The sequence below is a fragment of the Phyllostomus discolor genome, chromosome 1 (assembly GCF_004126475.2).
Source record: "Phyllostomus discolor isolate MPI-MPIP mPhyDis1 chromosome 1, mPhyDis1.pri.v3, whole genome shotgun sequence".
NCBI lineage: Eukaryota > Metazoa > Chordata > Mammalia > Chiroptera > Phyllostomidae > Phyllostomus > Phyllostomus discolor.
Genome location: NC_040903.2, coordinates 143,845,314 through 143,857,887, shown reverse-complemented (window position 1 = coordinate 143,857,887; position 12,574 = coordinate 143,845,314). Strand labels below are relative to the sequence as shown.

The following is a 12,574-nucleotide window of genomic DNA, read 5'->3' as shown; positions in this document are numbered from 1 at the left end:
TGCTTTCTTTCCCTCCCTTCTTCCTCCCAATACCTCCTTCCCCTCTCGCTGACCAATGCAATTCTTGGGTCTCAGATTTCACTGATGGTCGAGTTTTCTGTCTCCCACACTTTTCCTGCTTCTGTTGTTTGGCTTTTCCAGATCTGGTTCTCAACCTCTTATCTGTCTCCTTTTCTCAAGGCTAGTTTTAGCCTGCTCTCTCCCACATACCTCCTCCAGCTTTTGTTCTCAGAGACTAGTCAGCCCCTGGAGATTTTACCCTTAAAGGAATTGCCTCCTTTTCCAGTGTAGGGAACTAATCCCTCATGTTCCAACTTCCAGTCTCTTAACAATTACACCAAACTTGATTTGCCTTTTCCCAGATTCCATCGCCTTGCACCCCTTTCCTCCCCAGGCAGTTCTAGTTTAAGGAGCAGCCAGATTGCAAATGGCATAAGAAAGTGAGAACATTTGTTTTTCTACGAGGATGGGGACCCCACCCCCCACCATTCAGCGTGGTTGTTCGGTTAGTAATGGGTGGTTGGTTCTTGTTGTTTTGCAAGGGGGACAGAGGTGGTTGTCAAGAATAAGAGACAAAAATTCGGTTTGGTTTAGTCCCAGGTCCCAACAGACAATCCCCCAAGCCAGGTCTCAGGACACGGAAGATCCAACCACCACCACCACTATCCCAGACTCCGAACTTGTTTCCTGCAGCCACTGAGCCTCACTCACAGTGCTTCCCACTCGGAGGTGAGACAAACAATGAATACCAGAGGAATCAAGCCACCCAAAATATGTTTAGGGGGAGAAAGTCGCCCACATCCCGTTCCCTGGGTCCCCCCACTATCCCCTGCTCTCGGCTGTGGCTTCAGCCCCTGGAGATGGCAGCCTTCATCACAGAAAGTCAACTTAGGGTGTGTGTGCGTGTGTGTGTGTGCGTGCGCGCGTGTGTGTGTGTTTTTAACCGGGCTCTTGGCTGTAATTGGATTCAGTCTGAAACAACCACGTCCGCACCGGGAAAGGAGGGCATTGGGGCGGGGGCGGAGGAGAGGCTGTGGGAGAAGGGAGGGACCAGAGGAGAGAGCAAGAGAGGGCTCGCGATCCAGTTCGCCGACTAAGCAAAAGAAAGATCAAAAAACGGAGAAGAGGGGACGAGCTAACAGGCGCTTTCAAGAACAATTGCCTCATCTCCAGGCGGACAGCGCTCGAGGAATCCAAATTCAGCGCCTCCCGAAGACAAAGGCGCCCCAGGGAGTGGCGGCGCGACTCCAGGGCTTGGGCCCCGCCGCGGAGCCCGCACGGCCGGTCTGCCCGGACGGTCGCGGACCATGTCTCCCGCCCCACGGCCCTCCCGCAGCCTGCTGCTCCCTCTGCTCGCGCTCGCCACCGCGCTCGCCTCCCTCAGTTCGGCCCAAAGCAGCTTCAGCCCCGAAGTAAGTGAGCCCCTCCGGCCCTGCCTGGGGTCGTGCGGCGGAGGAGGCGAGCCCCGGGGTCTCCAATGGGAAGCCCCCTTCGGAGCGGCGGGCTTTCGGGGTCCCGGTCGCTCCGGCCTGCAAGATCCCCTCCTTTTTCTTTCTCTCCTCCAGACTTCCAAGTTGATCCAACTTTTGCCTCCTCCACCCTCCCCACCCCCCGCCCGCCACCGCCTTCTTTCCCACTCGTTTCCTTGGAAGAACTTTACAGCCGGGCCCACTCCCCACCCTCCCCAATTCCCCCGGGCTCTGCGCTCCGCTCTGGAACCAGTGGGAGTCTGATAAATATTTGGACTCGGCTCAGACCCCGCGCTCTCCTGGTTTCTTGTCATGTGGAAGAGTTTGTTGTTTCTTAACTTTCCAGCTCGCCCGCGCTCGCCCGCGCTCTCCCGCCAGCGGGCGCCGGCGCCGGGCGGCCAGGGAGGGCTCTGGAGGACCGCAGCCCGGGACCCCCACGCTGCGGCCGCTGCCCGCCGGCCGGGCCCTCCACCCGCGCACTCGCGCCCATGTGGGGTCGCGGGTGGATGGCGGAGCGGCCCCGGCCCCGGTCCCCCTGAGAGGATCCCTCTGGGTCCCGGCCCCGGAACCCTGGCGTCGAGGGTCGCGGCGCTGGCGCCCTGGCCGCCTTCGCGCGCGCACAAAGCTCTCCTTGTGAGCGGGGGCTCGGCCGGGCCGCCTCCTCCCACCGCCCCCTCCCCCGCCCTCGCCTCGGGGCCCTTTTTGTTGTTAATTGCTTTTCTGTGTTAATTGCATGGAAACTGAGGTGCCGCACGCACGGTGGAATGGGGACAGGGCCTGGGCCTGGGCGCCCGCGCAGGTCTTGGCTGACTCAGGCGCCCCCCAACCTATTCCTCGACGTGGGCCCACCCGGCGGGGAGGAAGTCGCGTGGGAGTTGTCTGAAGAGGTTTTTCCTCTCTCTCTCTCTCTCTCTCTCTCTCTCTCTTTTATTTTGGGGTGAAGGTGGGAGACGGATTTGATCAGCTTCTTATTTTGGGACATCCCAACCCACTCAGCCCCGACAGGGCCTGGGTGCCTGGGTGCGGTCTGGAGGGGCTGGGAAGGGCCTGAGAAGGGGGAGGGGATCTGGACTTGGCTTCCTCCAACTCCATCGGCGCCCTGGTCCCACCCCTAGAGGAAACATCTCCAGAAAGAACACACTCTCTCTGTCCTAAAGGGATCTGAGGCTGAAAGAAGAAGGGTGGCCCTAGGCAGGGGGTGACCAGGAAGTGTGAAAATCCGCCCTGTGGCTAATCCTGGCGCTGGCCAGGCGGAGGAGGCATACCCTTTCCAGGCCTGGAGTCTTCATCTGCAGCCTGAAAGCAGAGCTCCCAACAAAAGGAGCCTGGGCACCTGGGGGGCAGCCCTCTGCCAAACTCGCCTGCCCTGCCTTCCTCCTTCCCCTGCCCCACTCGGCCCCCAAAGGGAGGCGGGCAGCCCTCTCTCTGCTTTAAGTGGGGCATGGGCAGTCCTAGTGCCAGAACCACCATTTGCTTCTGGGCCAGGGAGGGGTGTGAGGCAGAGGGAGGGAAGAGCAGGCCCACAGGCTGCTGCACGGGGGCCTGCTGGAGAGCCAGAGGGTGCCCCCGACCCTGGGCTCCTAGGCCAGAGGTGGGAGCAGTTCCCTTGACTATCCCGTAGGGCAGCGCTTTTCAACCAGTGTGCCGCAAGAATTTTTAAAACATGCAATACCTGACTATTTAGTCAGGGGCACTGAGCTCTTTTTTCCTTAGATCGTCAAATTAAAAAAAAAAAATGACAACTGGCAACACACAATAGCTGTCCAGTGTTAATTCATCAAAATCAGACCAGTTTTTTGTCAGATAGGCCAAAAAAATACACTTTTTGGTGTGCCCCGAAGAGTTTTAGTAATTAGTTTTATGCGTGCCTGAGATGAGAAGGGTTGAAAATCACTGCCCTGGGGAATGCCTCGCACCACTCCGTTTTCAAGACAAAGCCAAGGAACAGTTCTTTGACCCGACTTGTTGCTCCCTCTCCAGGACAGTGTGGCAGAGGAGCTGGGGTGGCCCAGGCCTCCATAGTCCTGCAGCGGCTTCAGGACAGCCCTCTTCTCCCCTTGGCCTGTCTGGCACTCAGCCCTTCCCCCACCCAGCCGCAGACACAAGAGTCCTCTCTTCTGTGGTTCCAACCTCACAGTCTCTGCGGTTCTTGCTTTGCTCAGAGTCTGCCCCTGTGAGGGAAGAAAGCCTAGGCATGGGAGGAGAGGAACAGGGGCACCTCCTTCCCAGGACTTCCAGTACTCTTGACTCGAGGGAAGTCCCTTCTTTGACTAAGTCTTCACTTTTGACTTTGGGTGTGGGGTGGAGGTTGTGGGTATGAATGTTTACACCTGCCTACCTTCCTGAAAGACTCATCAGGGAGAAGGGTTTATCCCAGAGCTCTTGGCTGTAGATTCTCCTCACCTCTCTGCCACCCTCCTCCCTTCCATCATCCTGCCCTAGAATTCCCCTCAGTTTCACTCCCTGAGGGTTAAGGGGACCTTACCTGGGTCCTCCTGACTTCCAGCTCTGCATAGGCCACTCTAATCCTTTCCCAGAGCTGAACTCCTAACTGGGGTCAAAGGCCTAGAATGTGTCTGCCCTACAAGTGAGGCTAGGGGCAAAGGGAGTTTCCTGCACAGATAGGTATAGGCCACAGCAGGCTTCCCGAAGGCACTTAGCTGAGGCATCAGCCAGCGCAGGTCAGGGCAAGCATGTAGTTGTTGTGGAGAGCAGCCCAAGCCTGAAGCGCCCTGCTCCGCTCCGCTGTGGTATACCAGAGGTTAAACTTTGCTCTTGCTTCTACCCTTGAGAAAGGGCTCTCAGAGCAGGGTGGTGCTGGGGTTACTCTGGCCAGGCCTGTTGGCTGAGGAAAGGCTGTGTTGTTTACATCTCAGGCCCTACCTCCATCATCCTTGGGGGATTACTTCCCAACACTATGTTGCAATTCTTGCCCCTGCAGGCTCAGGTCCCCAGTCAGCTGCTCCTGAATCACCTCTAGCCCCTGTGCAAGAGCACTGTTCTGCCACTAGGGCGTCAGCCTGGAGGCAAAGGGCCACGTGGAGATTTATCCTAATAACCTGGGGCAGAAGGTACAGCACCTAACACTGCAGCCTCAACTCCTCTGCACCCCAAGTTCTGCCAGGTGCCGTGCAGCCCCTCTCTGGCCTGCCTACAGAGGCAGAGCTGGAGCAGGTACCAGGTGTCCAGGCAGTATCTTCCCCATTCAAGAATCCAAGTATTTTCACATCCCATATATGACTTGGCTCCTTCTCCTTCGCAGGCTTTAGGAAAATACTCCATTGTTCTTACAATAAAGGCAAACTTTTTCCTCAACAAGGTTTCGCAGTGTGTGTGCCTTTCAATCAAAGACCAAAAACCTAACTTTACTTTAAGGCAATATGCCAGCCTTTATATTATGAACAATTCACAACATGCCTGAAATAAAATAAATACAGTCACCAAATCTCCACCTCACCCCATCTCCCACTCCGTGTATTGAGATCCTTAAATGGATGGTTTAGGTCCCCAGCCTTAGGCCAGATGCCACTTGGATGGAAGCAGTGGAGGGATCCTGGCTCGGGCTGCATCACACCTCTCACCACCTGCAGAGGCCCCAGCTTCCCCTATCAGCAGCCAGCCTCGGCCCCAGCTCCTCTTCTGCCCTCCTTTCTAAAAAATCTCAACCATGAGGGCCCTGGAGGCTTACCATCCCTCTTTCACAAGGGGCTCATGCCAGCCCCAAGAGTGGAGCCCTTCAGCCTCTCCCCTTTCCACCCTGAGAAGACATCTGAGAACTCGGTTAAACAACCAGGGCTCCCATCCTGAAGACAGCTACAGCCAGTGACCAGAGCTGGAGCCTGCAGCTCCAGGAGGACAAGCCATACTGGGGCCTGGGCCAGAGTTCTGGTCCAGCCTCCAGTCTTGGAGTGCCTCCAGACCCACTGCCAGAGCCAGGCTGAAGCTCATTGCCCTTTCCTCATCAAGTGGAGGGTTCATGCTAGGTGCCATGAGGAGGCAGAGGCTTCCCTTGGTCTGGGTGGGGATGCTCTAAGCCACATCCCTTTCCCTACAGGCCTGGCTGCAGCAGTATGGCTACCTGCCCCCTGGGGACCTGCGTACCCACACACAGCGCTTGCCTCAGTCACTCTCAGCTGCCATTGCTGCCATGCAGAGGTTCTACGGTCTACGAGTGACAGGCAAGGTTGATGCAGACACCATGAAGTAAGTGCTAGACCCTGGTAGGAGTTCTGCCCAGCACCCACTGACACAGCACTGAGCACCACAGAAGTTGCTCCCTGATTGCCTGCCTCCTGCCCTTGCCTCATCCCCACATGCTGATCCTGACCCTCTTTTTATTCACCCTGACCTTGCCCACACTGACCCTGGGGCCAGACATTCCCCCTGACCTCTGAAGACCTTTGGCTGTCATACACTATACTGATCCCACTCTTCACACTCCCACCTACCTCAGGGCTATGAAGCGCCCCCGCTGTGGTGTTCCTGACAAGTTTGGAGCAGAGATCAAGGCCAATGTTAGAAGGAAGCGCTATGCCATCCAGGGCTCCAAATGGCAGCATAACGAGATTACTTTCTGGTGAGTCCAGTAGGCAAGTGGCCTTTCTCACACTGGGTTCCCCTTCCCGACAGTTCTGTTTACAGACACTCAGAGGCATCTTGCCATCCTCACCTCTTCCTCGGATGCATCCTTGGGAACGGGATGGAGAATAGCTGTAACCCTGGAGAGAGGTGCAGCCTATAAGGGGGAAGGGTACACCTCAGGGCCAGAAAGTGAAAGCCTGAGGGTCCCCTAAGCCCTCAGTACTTGGGGCAGAGGCACGGTGAGGCAGCAAGAAGAGCTGGGTCAGGCAAGGCTGGCTGAGCAGTTCGGTCAGCCCTGGGAGAGTGAGTACAGGGAAGGAGAATTTTGTCGCTTATAATCCTAACATACTGTAATCCTCTCTCCATATGGCTGGACCTCAGCATCCAGAATTACACCCCCAAAGTAGGCGAGTATGCCACGTACGAGGCCATCCGCAAGGCATTCCGCGTGTGGGAGAGCGCCACCCCGCTGCGTTTCCGAGAGGTACCCTACTCCTACATCCACGAGGGCCATGAGAAGCAGGCCGACATCATGATCTTCTTCGCTGATGGCTTCCACGGCGACAGCACACCCTTTGATGGCGAGGGAGGCTTCCTTGCGCACGCCTACTTCCCAGGCCCCAACATCGGAGGGGACACCCATTTTGACTCTGCCGAGCCCTGGACTGTCAATAATGAGGATCTGAATGGTGAGCCCTGGGACTCTTATTCTGGGGCGAGTCAGTGGTCATTCGTATAGCATTGGCCTGCTTCCTCCCACAACTTTATACCCCAAATCTCAGGGCTGCCGGGGTCTACAAAGATCTGCAGGTCTGACTTCCAGCGAAAAAAGGAATCCAGTTTTGAACTACTTACATGTGGTTTTTTCTCTCACCCCATCATTGATTTCTCAGTCAAAGACTTCAGAGCATCCACATCACCCACTTTTCCAGACAGATGTCATCTGGGGAGAAACAGACCCAGACAGGGCCTCAGCCTCCCTTAGCACGGGTCTCCTGGGATTGGAATCTAGCCCCAGAGCACTCTCTCACCTTCTCCCAGAAGACCTGGGGGGCTTTGTGGCTTTTTGAGTGAAAAACCCTGCAGGCAGAGTTGGGTGTGAAACTGGAGCCTCTGATAGCAAAGCTGGGAGTCTTCGGGAAGGGACCCAGGCTGCCATCATAACCCTCCCCGTCCCCCCAGGCAATGACATCTTTCTGGTGGCCGTGCATGAGCTGGGCCACGCCCTGGGCCTCGAGCACTCCAACGATCCCTCGGCCATCATGGCGCCCTTTTACCAGTGGATGGACACGGAGAACTTCGTCCTACCCGATGATGACCGCAGGGGCATCCAGCAACTGTATGGCAAGTAATCTCTGCCCACACCTGCTCCTTTCCCTCTGCTCCTTGTCTTTGCTGCTCTGGCCTGCGTGTTTCTTCCCCTTTCCCGGGCCCTACAGTCTCCCCACCCCCAAACTCTGCCTCTGTCCACTCCCACTTTCGAGTCTACCTTTTCTGTCCCTCCTTAGCTGATTGCTTCAGACGTCCTCCACCTTTTCCAAGGGTGTTGTCTGCCCATCTGTCTGTCCTTTCCTCTCCCTCTCCCACCGCGTCTGAAGTGCTCCTGTGTTCTCTGCCCCAGGGAGTCAGTCAGTCCCCACCAAGATGCCCCCTCAGCCCAGGACCACCTCCAGGCCCTCTGTCCCTGACAAGCCCAAAAACCCCACCTATGGGCCCAACATCTGTGACGGGAATTTTGACACCGTGGCTGTGCTTCGAGGGGAGATGTTTGTCTTCAAGGTGAGAGGAAGATGTGGGCTGGTGGGGGGGCACAAAGAGGCTTGACGACCAGGAGGCAGCGGGAGAGCCTTGGGGACTGAGCTGAGGAACTGAGTGACGAGACATAATGTATTCTTCTTCCCTCGCCTGCCTCCCAGGAGCGCTGGTTCTGGCGGGTGAGGAATAACCAAGTGATAGATGGGTACCCGATGCCCATCGGCCATTTCTGGCGGGGACTGCCCGCGTCCATCAACACTGCCTACGAGAGGAAGGATGGCAAATTTGTCTTCTTCAAAGGTAACCAGGCCACAGTCTTGGGGTGTGGGGAAGGTCTCCCTGGATGAGCAGATTCCACTTGACTCCTCCACAGACCCTAGAACCCAAGTGGGACCTCGATCCCGCCCTTCTGTTGCCTCCCCAGGAGATAAGCACTGGGTGTTTGATGAAGCTTCCCTGGAGCCTGGCTACCCCAAGCACATTAAGGAGCTGGGCCGAGGCCTGCCTACTGACAGGATCGATGCTGCTCTCTTTTGGATGCCCAATGGAAAGACCTACTTCTTCCGGGGAAACAAGTAAGATCTCGACCCCTCGACCCCAGGCCTGCCTCCTCAGACACCACTACCAGATTCCCTGTCTTCTAGAGAAAGACACATTTTACCTCTGGGATGTTTCCCTGGAGGAGTTGGCTAAGCCCCCATTGTTGCCTAGCAACAGGCAGCCTCCTTTGGATGATGAGTGAGTGGGATGTGACCGGGTCACCGTTTCAGACCTGGTCATTTGACGCCTCCTGCCCCCAGCACCATGCCTCCGTTCCAGCAGCCTGGCACTGTCATTAAGGGCTGCTGGTGGCTTCTTAGAGCCTGGGCCCTCCCTCCCACCTCCACCTTCCGCCACTTTCAGCTGCAGGCCCTCATTACTCAAAACCCCTGTCCAGAGCCACTCTTAACTCACTGGTGAATCAGTACCAGGTCCTGCTACCTTCTGAGGACGTGCCCAGTGCCCAACCACTTCCCTTCCTCTCTGCTCCACCAGGTACTACCGTTTCAATGAGGAGCTCAGGGCAGTGGACAACGACTACCCCCAAAATATCAAGGTCTGGGAAGGAATCCCTGAATCTCCCAGAGGGTCATTCATGGGCAGCGATGAAGGTGAGAGGGACATGGGAAGTGCCTCTAGGGGGAGGATCGATGGGTACAGGAGTTAAGAGAGAGGAGGAGGAAAGGTGGAGAGCACTGTGGGAAAAGAATGACGACGGTAATGATGGTGGAGCCCTCGCCACAGACCAGGCACTGGGCTAAGGGCCTCCCGGTGTTCGAGCCGTTAGTCCCCACCACTCCTGCCACCTGGTGCTAGAATTACCCTGTTTATAGCTGAGTTCACTGACGCGTTTTCCCTCTGCTCTTCTCTCCGGGCCTCCTGGACATGGCCCCGCCTCTGTCTCCTTTGCCGCCTTCTTGCTGACCCCTGCAGTCTTCACATACTTCTACAAGGGGAACAGATACTGGAAATTCAACAACCAGAAGCTGAAGGTAGAGCCGGGCTACCCCAAGTCCGCCTTGCGGGACTGGATGGGCTGCCCTGCGGGCGGCCGGCCCGACGAGGGAACTGAGGAGGAGACGGAGGTGATCATCATCGAGGTGGACGAGGAAGGCGGCGGGGCCGTGAGCGCAGCCGCCGTGGTGCTGCCCGTGCTGCTGCTGCTCCTGGTGCTGGCAGTGGGCCTTGCGGTCTTCTTCTTCAGACGTCATGGGACCCCCAAGCGACTGCTCTATTGCCAGCGGTCCCTGCTGGACAAGGTCTGACCCCCACTGCCGCCCGCCCACTCCTACCATGTGGACTTTGCCTCTGAAGGCCAGTGGCAGCAGATGGTGGTGGGTGGGCTGCTCCCACCCGTTCCAAGCTCCCTCCTCACCCCCACCTCCCTTCTCTGCCTTATGACTGGCCCCTCTTACCCTCATCCCTGGCATTGCTTCTTCCCAAGATGGGTCTCTTGGGGGCTGAACAGGGGCCACCCCTTCCAGTCCCTGCCCCTGAGGGGCCCCTGTACCTTGGTGTATGTCCAGCCTCATCTGAATGTCTTGGCTCTGCACTTGAAGGCAGGACCCTCAAACCTCACTGGTAAAGGTCAAATGGGGTCATCTGCTCCTTTCCATTCCCTGATATACCTTTAACCTCTGAACTCTGACCTCAGGAGGCTCTGGGCACTCCAGCCCCAGCAAGCCCCCAGGTATACCCAATTGGCAGCCTCCCACCACTCTTTTCAGTTAAAAGGAATCTAACCTTTTATGAAGGGAGACCCTGAGAGAGTGTGAGGGGGTGGGAGCTGCAAAGCCATCTTAAGATCTTGAAAGCTTAGAGAGGGTCAGTCCTCTCCACAGAGATCTGCCTCTCCCCCACCCACTGCCCCCCGAGAACTTCATGGAAGGAGCCTGAGCCATTAAGGAGTAAACTGAGGCTGCAGAAACCCTTGACAGCCTTACTCTCCCAACTGTTAGCCTTGGATGGAGATGTCAAGGTGGGAACAGCTGAGATGAGACCAGGGGGCGCAGCCACCAGGGTGGGACCCTGCAGAGAGATTAGGTTGGGAGCCCTGGGGATGAACCTCAAGGCTCAAATGTAGGCAGCAGGGGGCAAGTGCCAGGGGCAGGGCCATCAGAGGGGTCGGGGTGGGACCAAAAGGTGCAGCAGGAGTGGACAGCTGGGGGCGGGCAGGCCAGGCCAGCAAGGATGCCACAGGGTGGGCTGTGGTACCCAGGGAAGGGTCCATTTTATTGGACCTCTCAGAAAGGGCCTGAGGAGGGCACACCTGCTCCCCTTGGTCCCTCCCCTCTGACTAGACAGTGCAGAGGGGAAGGGTGAGGAGCCCAGAGAAAGGAGCAGGGACTGGGGACTGGCCCTTAATGAGAGTAGCCACCCACTTCTTAGGGAGCAGGAGGCTCCCAGCAGCAGGCAGCCCTGAGTCAGTTTGCCTCAGCCAGCCTCAGGGAGGGGCAGGTGCCTGTACATTTCTTATTTCTTGGTCAGGTTACCCCCTCACTTCCTGATGCCCCACCCCTCAGCCTATCCTATCGATGTCCTGCGCCCCTCACCCCCACCCAGCCCACCCATTTGAAGTCTCTTTCGGCCACCCCGCCGAGGTGGTCATGGTACCAGGGACTTGGGAGAGTGAGAGACCTTTCAGGGGGTGAAAGGAGAGGGATGTCAGGGGTGGGGGCATGGGGGGTGGGGGAAATGGGAAGAACGGTGCTGGTAGTTCGGCTAAGTTTGTCTTGTTTGGGTTTTTTTGTTTTGTTTAATGTATATTTTTATTATAATTATTATATATGAATTCCTTTCAAATCGTTCCTTTTTGTTAACAAGGGGCATGGGGAAGGGTGGGGGTGGGGGGCAGAGGCATCCGACCCCAGGAACCTGCAGGGCGGGGCTGGGTCAGTGCCCTCTAAGGACATTTTTGACCTTGTTCAACCTTTCCACAAAGAATAAATGGTGTTTCACATTCTTTGTGTGGCTGCTGTTCTCTCAGTGCAAATGGGCTGTGGCTGCGAGGAGAACAGAACGGGGGGAGCGTGCTCATGAGCAGCGCTTTCCAGGAGGGGGCATTCGGTATTTTTCATAAAATACCTGATGGATAAAGGGATTCAGGGGCCAGAGTTGGGGAGAAAGGTGTACTCCGTGAGGGCAGAGGGGGCGATCCACAGGGCACCCTCCCGACCCGGCCTAAGCGGCTACAAAGGTAGGAGGAAGTGGTCAAGCTGAGGCCACTCGGAAGCTTCCTAAATTGCACGATACAGTCCTGTGATCTGGCCACAGACCCTGTTTCCTCAAGGCTCTGCCTCCTGCTGAGGATTCCTGGGATCATATTCAGCCCCAGGCTCTGGCCGGCCTTCCACCCCAGCCCTCAGGGTCTGAGCCTCTTTCAGGCCTGGGGCTGGGCTCCTGGGGCAGAGGTAACGGACTGGCTGCTTCAAGGCCAGTTAGGAGTGGCCTATCTCTGGCCAAACAGCACTTCTACCCCAACCGCCCGGGAGAGGCAGGATGGTCAGCTTGGAAGGGCAGGACAGAATAGCCAGGCTTTGTTTCCTCTTTCCCTATACACTGGGCCAGACAGGGTTCCCAGGCTGCTGACCCACCCTTCCTCCGAAACCAGCCTGAGGGAGGAATAGCTCAGTTGCTGAGTCAGCTCAGCTGGAGGGGAGCACTCATCCCCCCCACTCCCCACCCCTTTCCCTTCCTGCCTCAGCCCAGCCCACCCTGGGCTTCAGCCCAGGCCCCCTCCACAGCCTGCCTCCAAGAGCCCTGGCCCCACCTAGGCCAGTCCTATCCAGCTGCTATTCAGGGCTGCTTGGTGTGATTGCTTTGGCAGAAGGGGTACCCCATCTTCCTGCCAGGCAGGAACCCTGACCCTGCACCCAGCCTCCTGCGCCTCTCCTGCCAACAGCTGTTTGGCACAGCCCGTGTGTCTCAGTGGAGTTGGACACCACCTCCCTGCCACCCTCACCGGAGGAGATAGGGACCCCTGAGAAACTGGCATGGAAAAGTCAGGGGTGTCTGGGGGTGGTGAGGCCTGTGCATGTGGCAAGGAACTCAAGGATGAGCTCATGGCCCCCTTGTGTTTTCGTGGCCCACATCTGGAGACAATTACAGATGTTATCCAGTGGGAGTTCTGCAAAACACAGCTGGAACCAGTGGAGGAGCCTGGGGAGGGGGGATGGCCAAAGGGAAGAGGAGGGAGAGCCCCGGGCTCCCAAGGCTGAATGTGGTTTCCC

The 12,574-nt window shown here is 57.2% G+C and overlaps 1 protein-coding gene across 1 annotated transcript; it reads left to right on the top strand.

Annotated features, from left to right (window-relative positions):
• The first annotated feature begins 1,037 nt into the window (after positions 1 to 1,037).
• Positions 1,038 to 11,285, top strand: MMP14 (matrix metallopeptidase 14). Its single transcript, XM_036030352.1, has 10 exons — positions 1,038 to 1,412; positions 5,524 to 5,672; positions 5,923 to 6,045; positions 6,432 to 6,739; positions 7,233 to 7,394; positions 7,672 to 7,829; positions 7,967 to 8,105; positions 8,230 to 8,380; positions 8,841 to 8,956; positions 9,279 to 11,285. The coding sequence occupies exons 1-10, from the start codon at positions 1,308 to 1,310 to the stop codon at positions 9,608 to 9,610; spliced, it is 1,743 nt and encodes a 580-aa protein (XP_035886245.1). The 5' UTR covers positions 1,038 to 1,307; the 3' UTR covers positions 9,611 to 11,285.
• Positions 11,286 to 12,574: the final 1,289 nt, after the last annotated feature.

What these genes read in the sequence shown, in the direction of transcription:
- MMP14 (XM_036030352.1), top strand. Translation starts at nt 1,308, where the DNA reads ATGTCTCCCGCCCCACGGCCCTCCCGCAGCCTGCTGCTCCCTCTGCTC. An exon ending in CATAACGAGATTACTTTCTG is followed by an intron (nt 6,046 to 6,431) that starts GTGAGTCCAGTA and finishes GCTGGACCTCAG; the next exon opens with CATCCAGAATTACACCCCCA. An exon ending in GGGCATCCAGCAACTGTATG is followed by an intron (nt 7,395 to 7,671) that starts GCAAGTAATCTC and finishes TCTCTGCCCCAG; the next exon opens with GGAGTCAGTCAGTCCCCACC.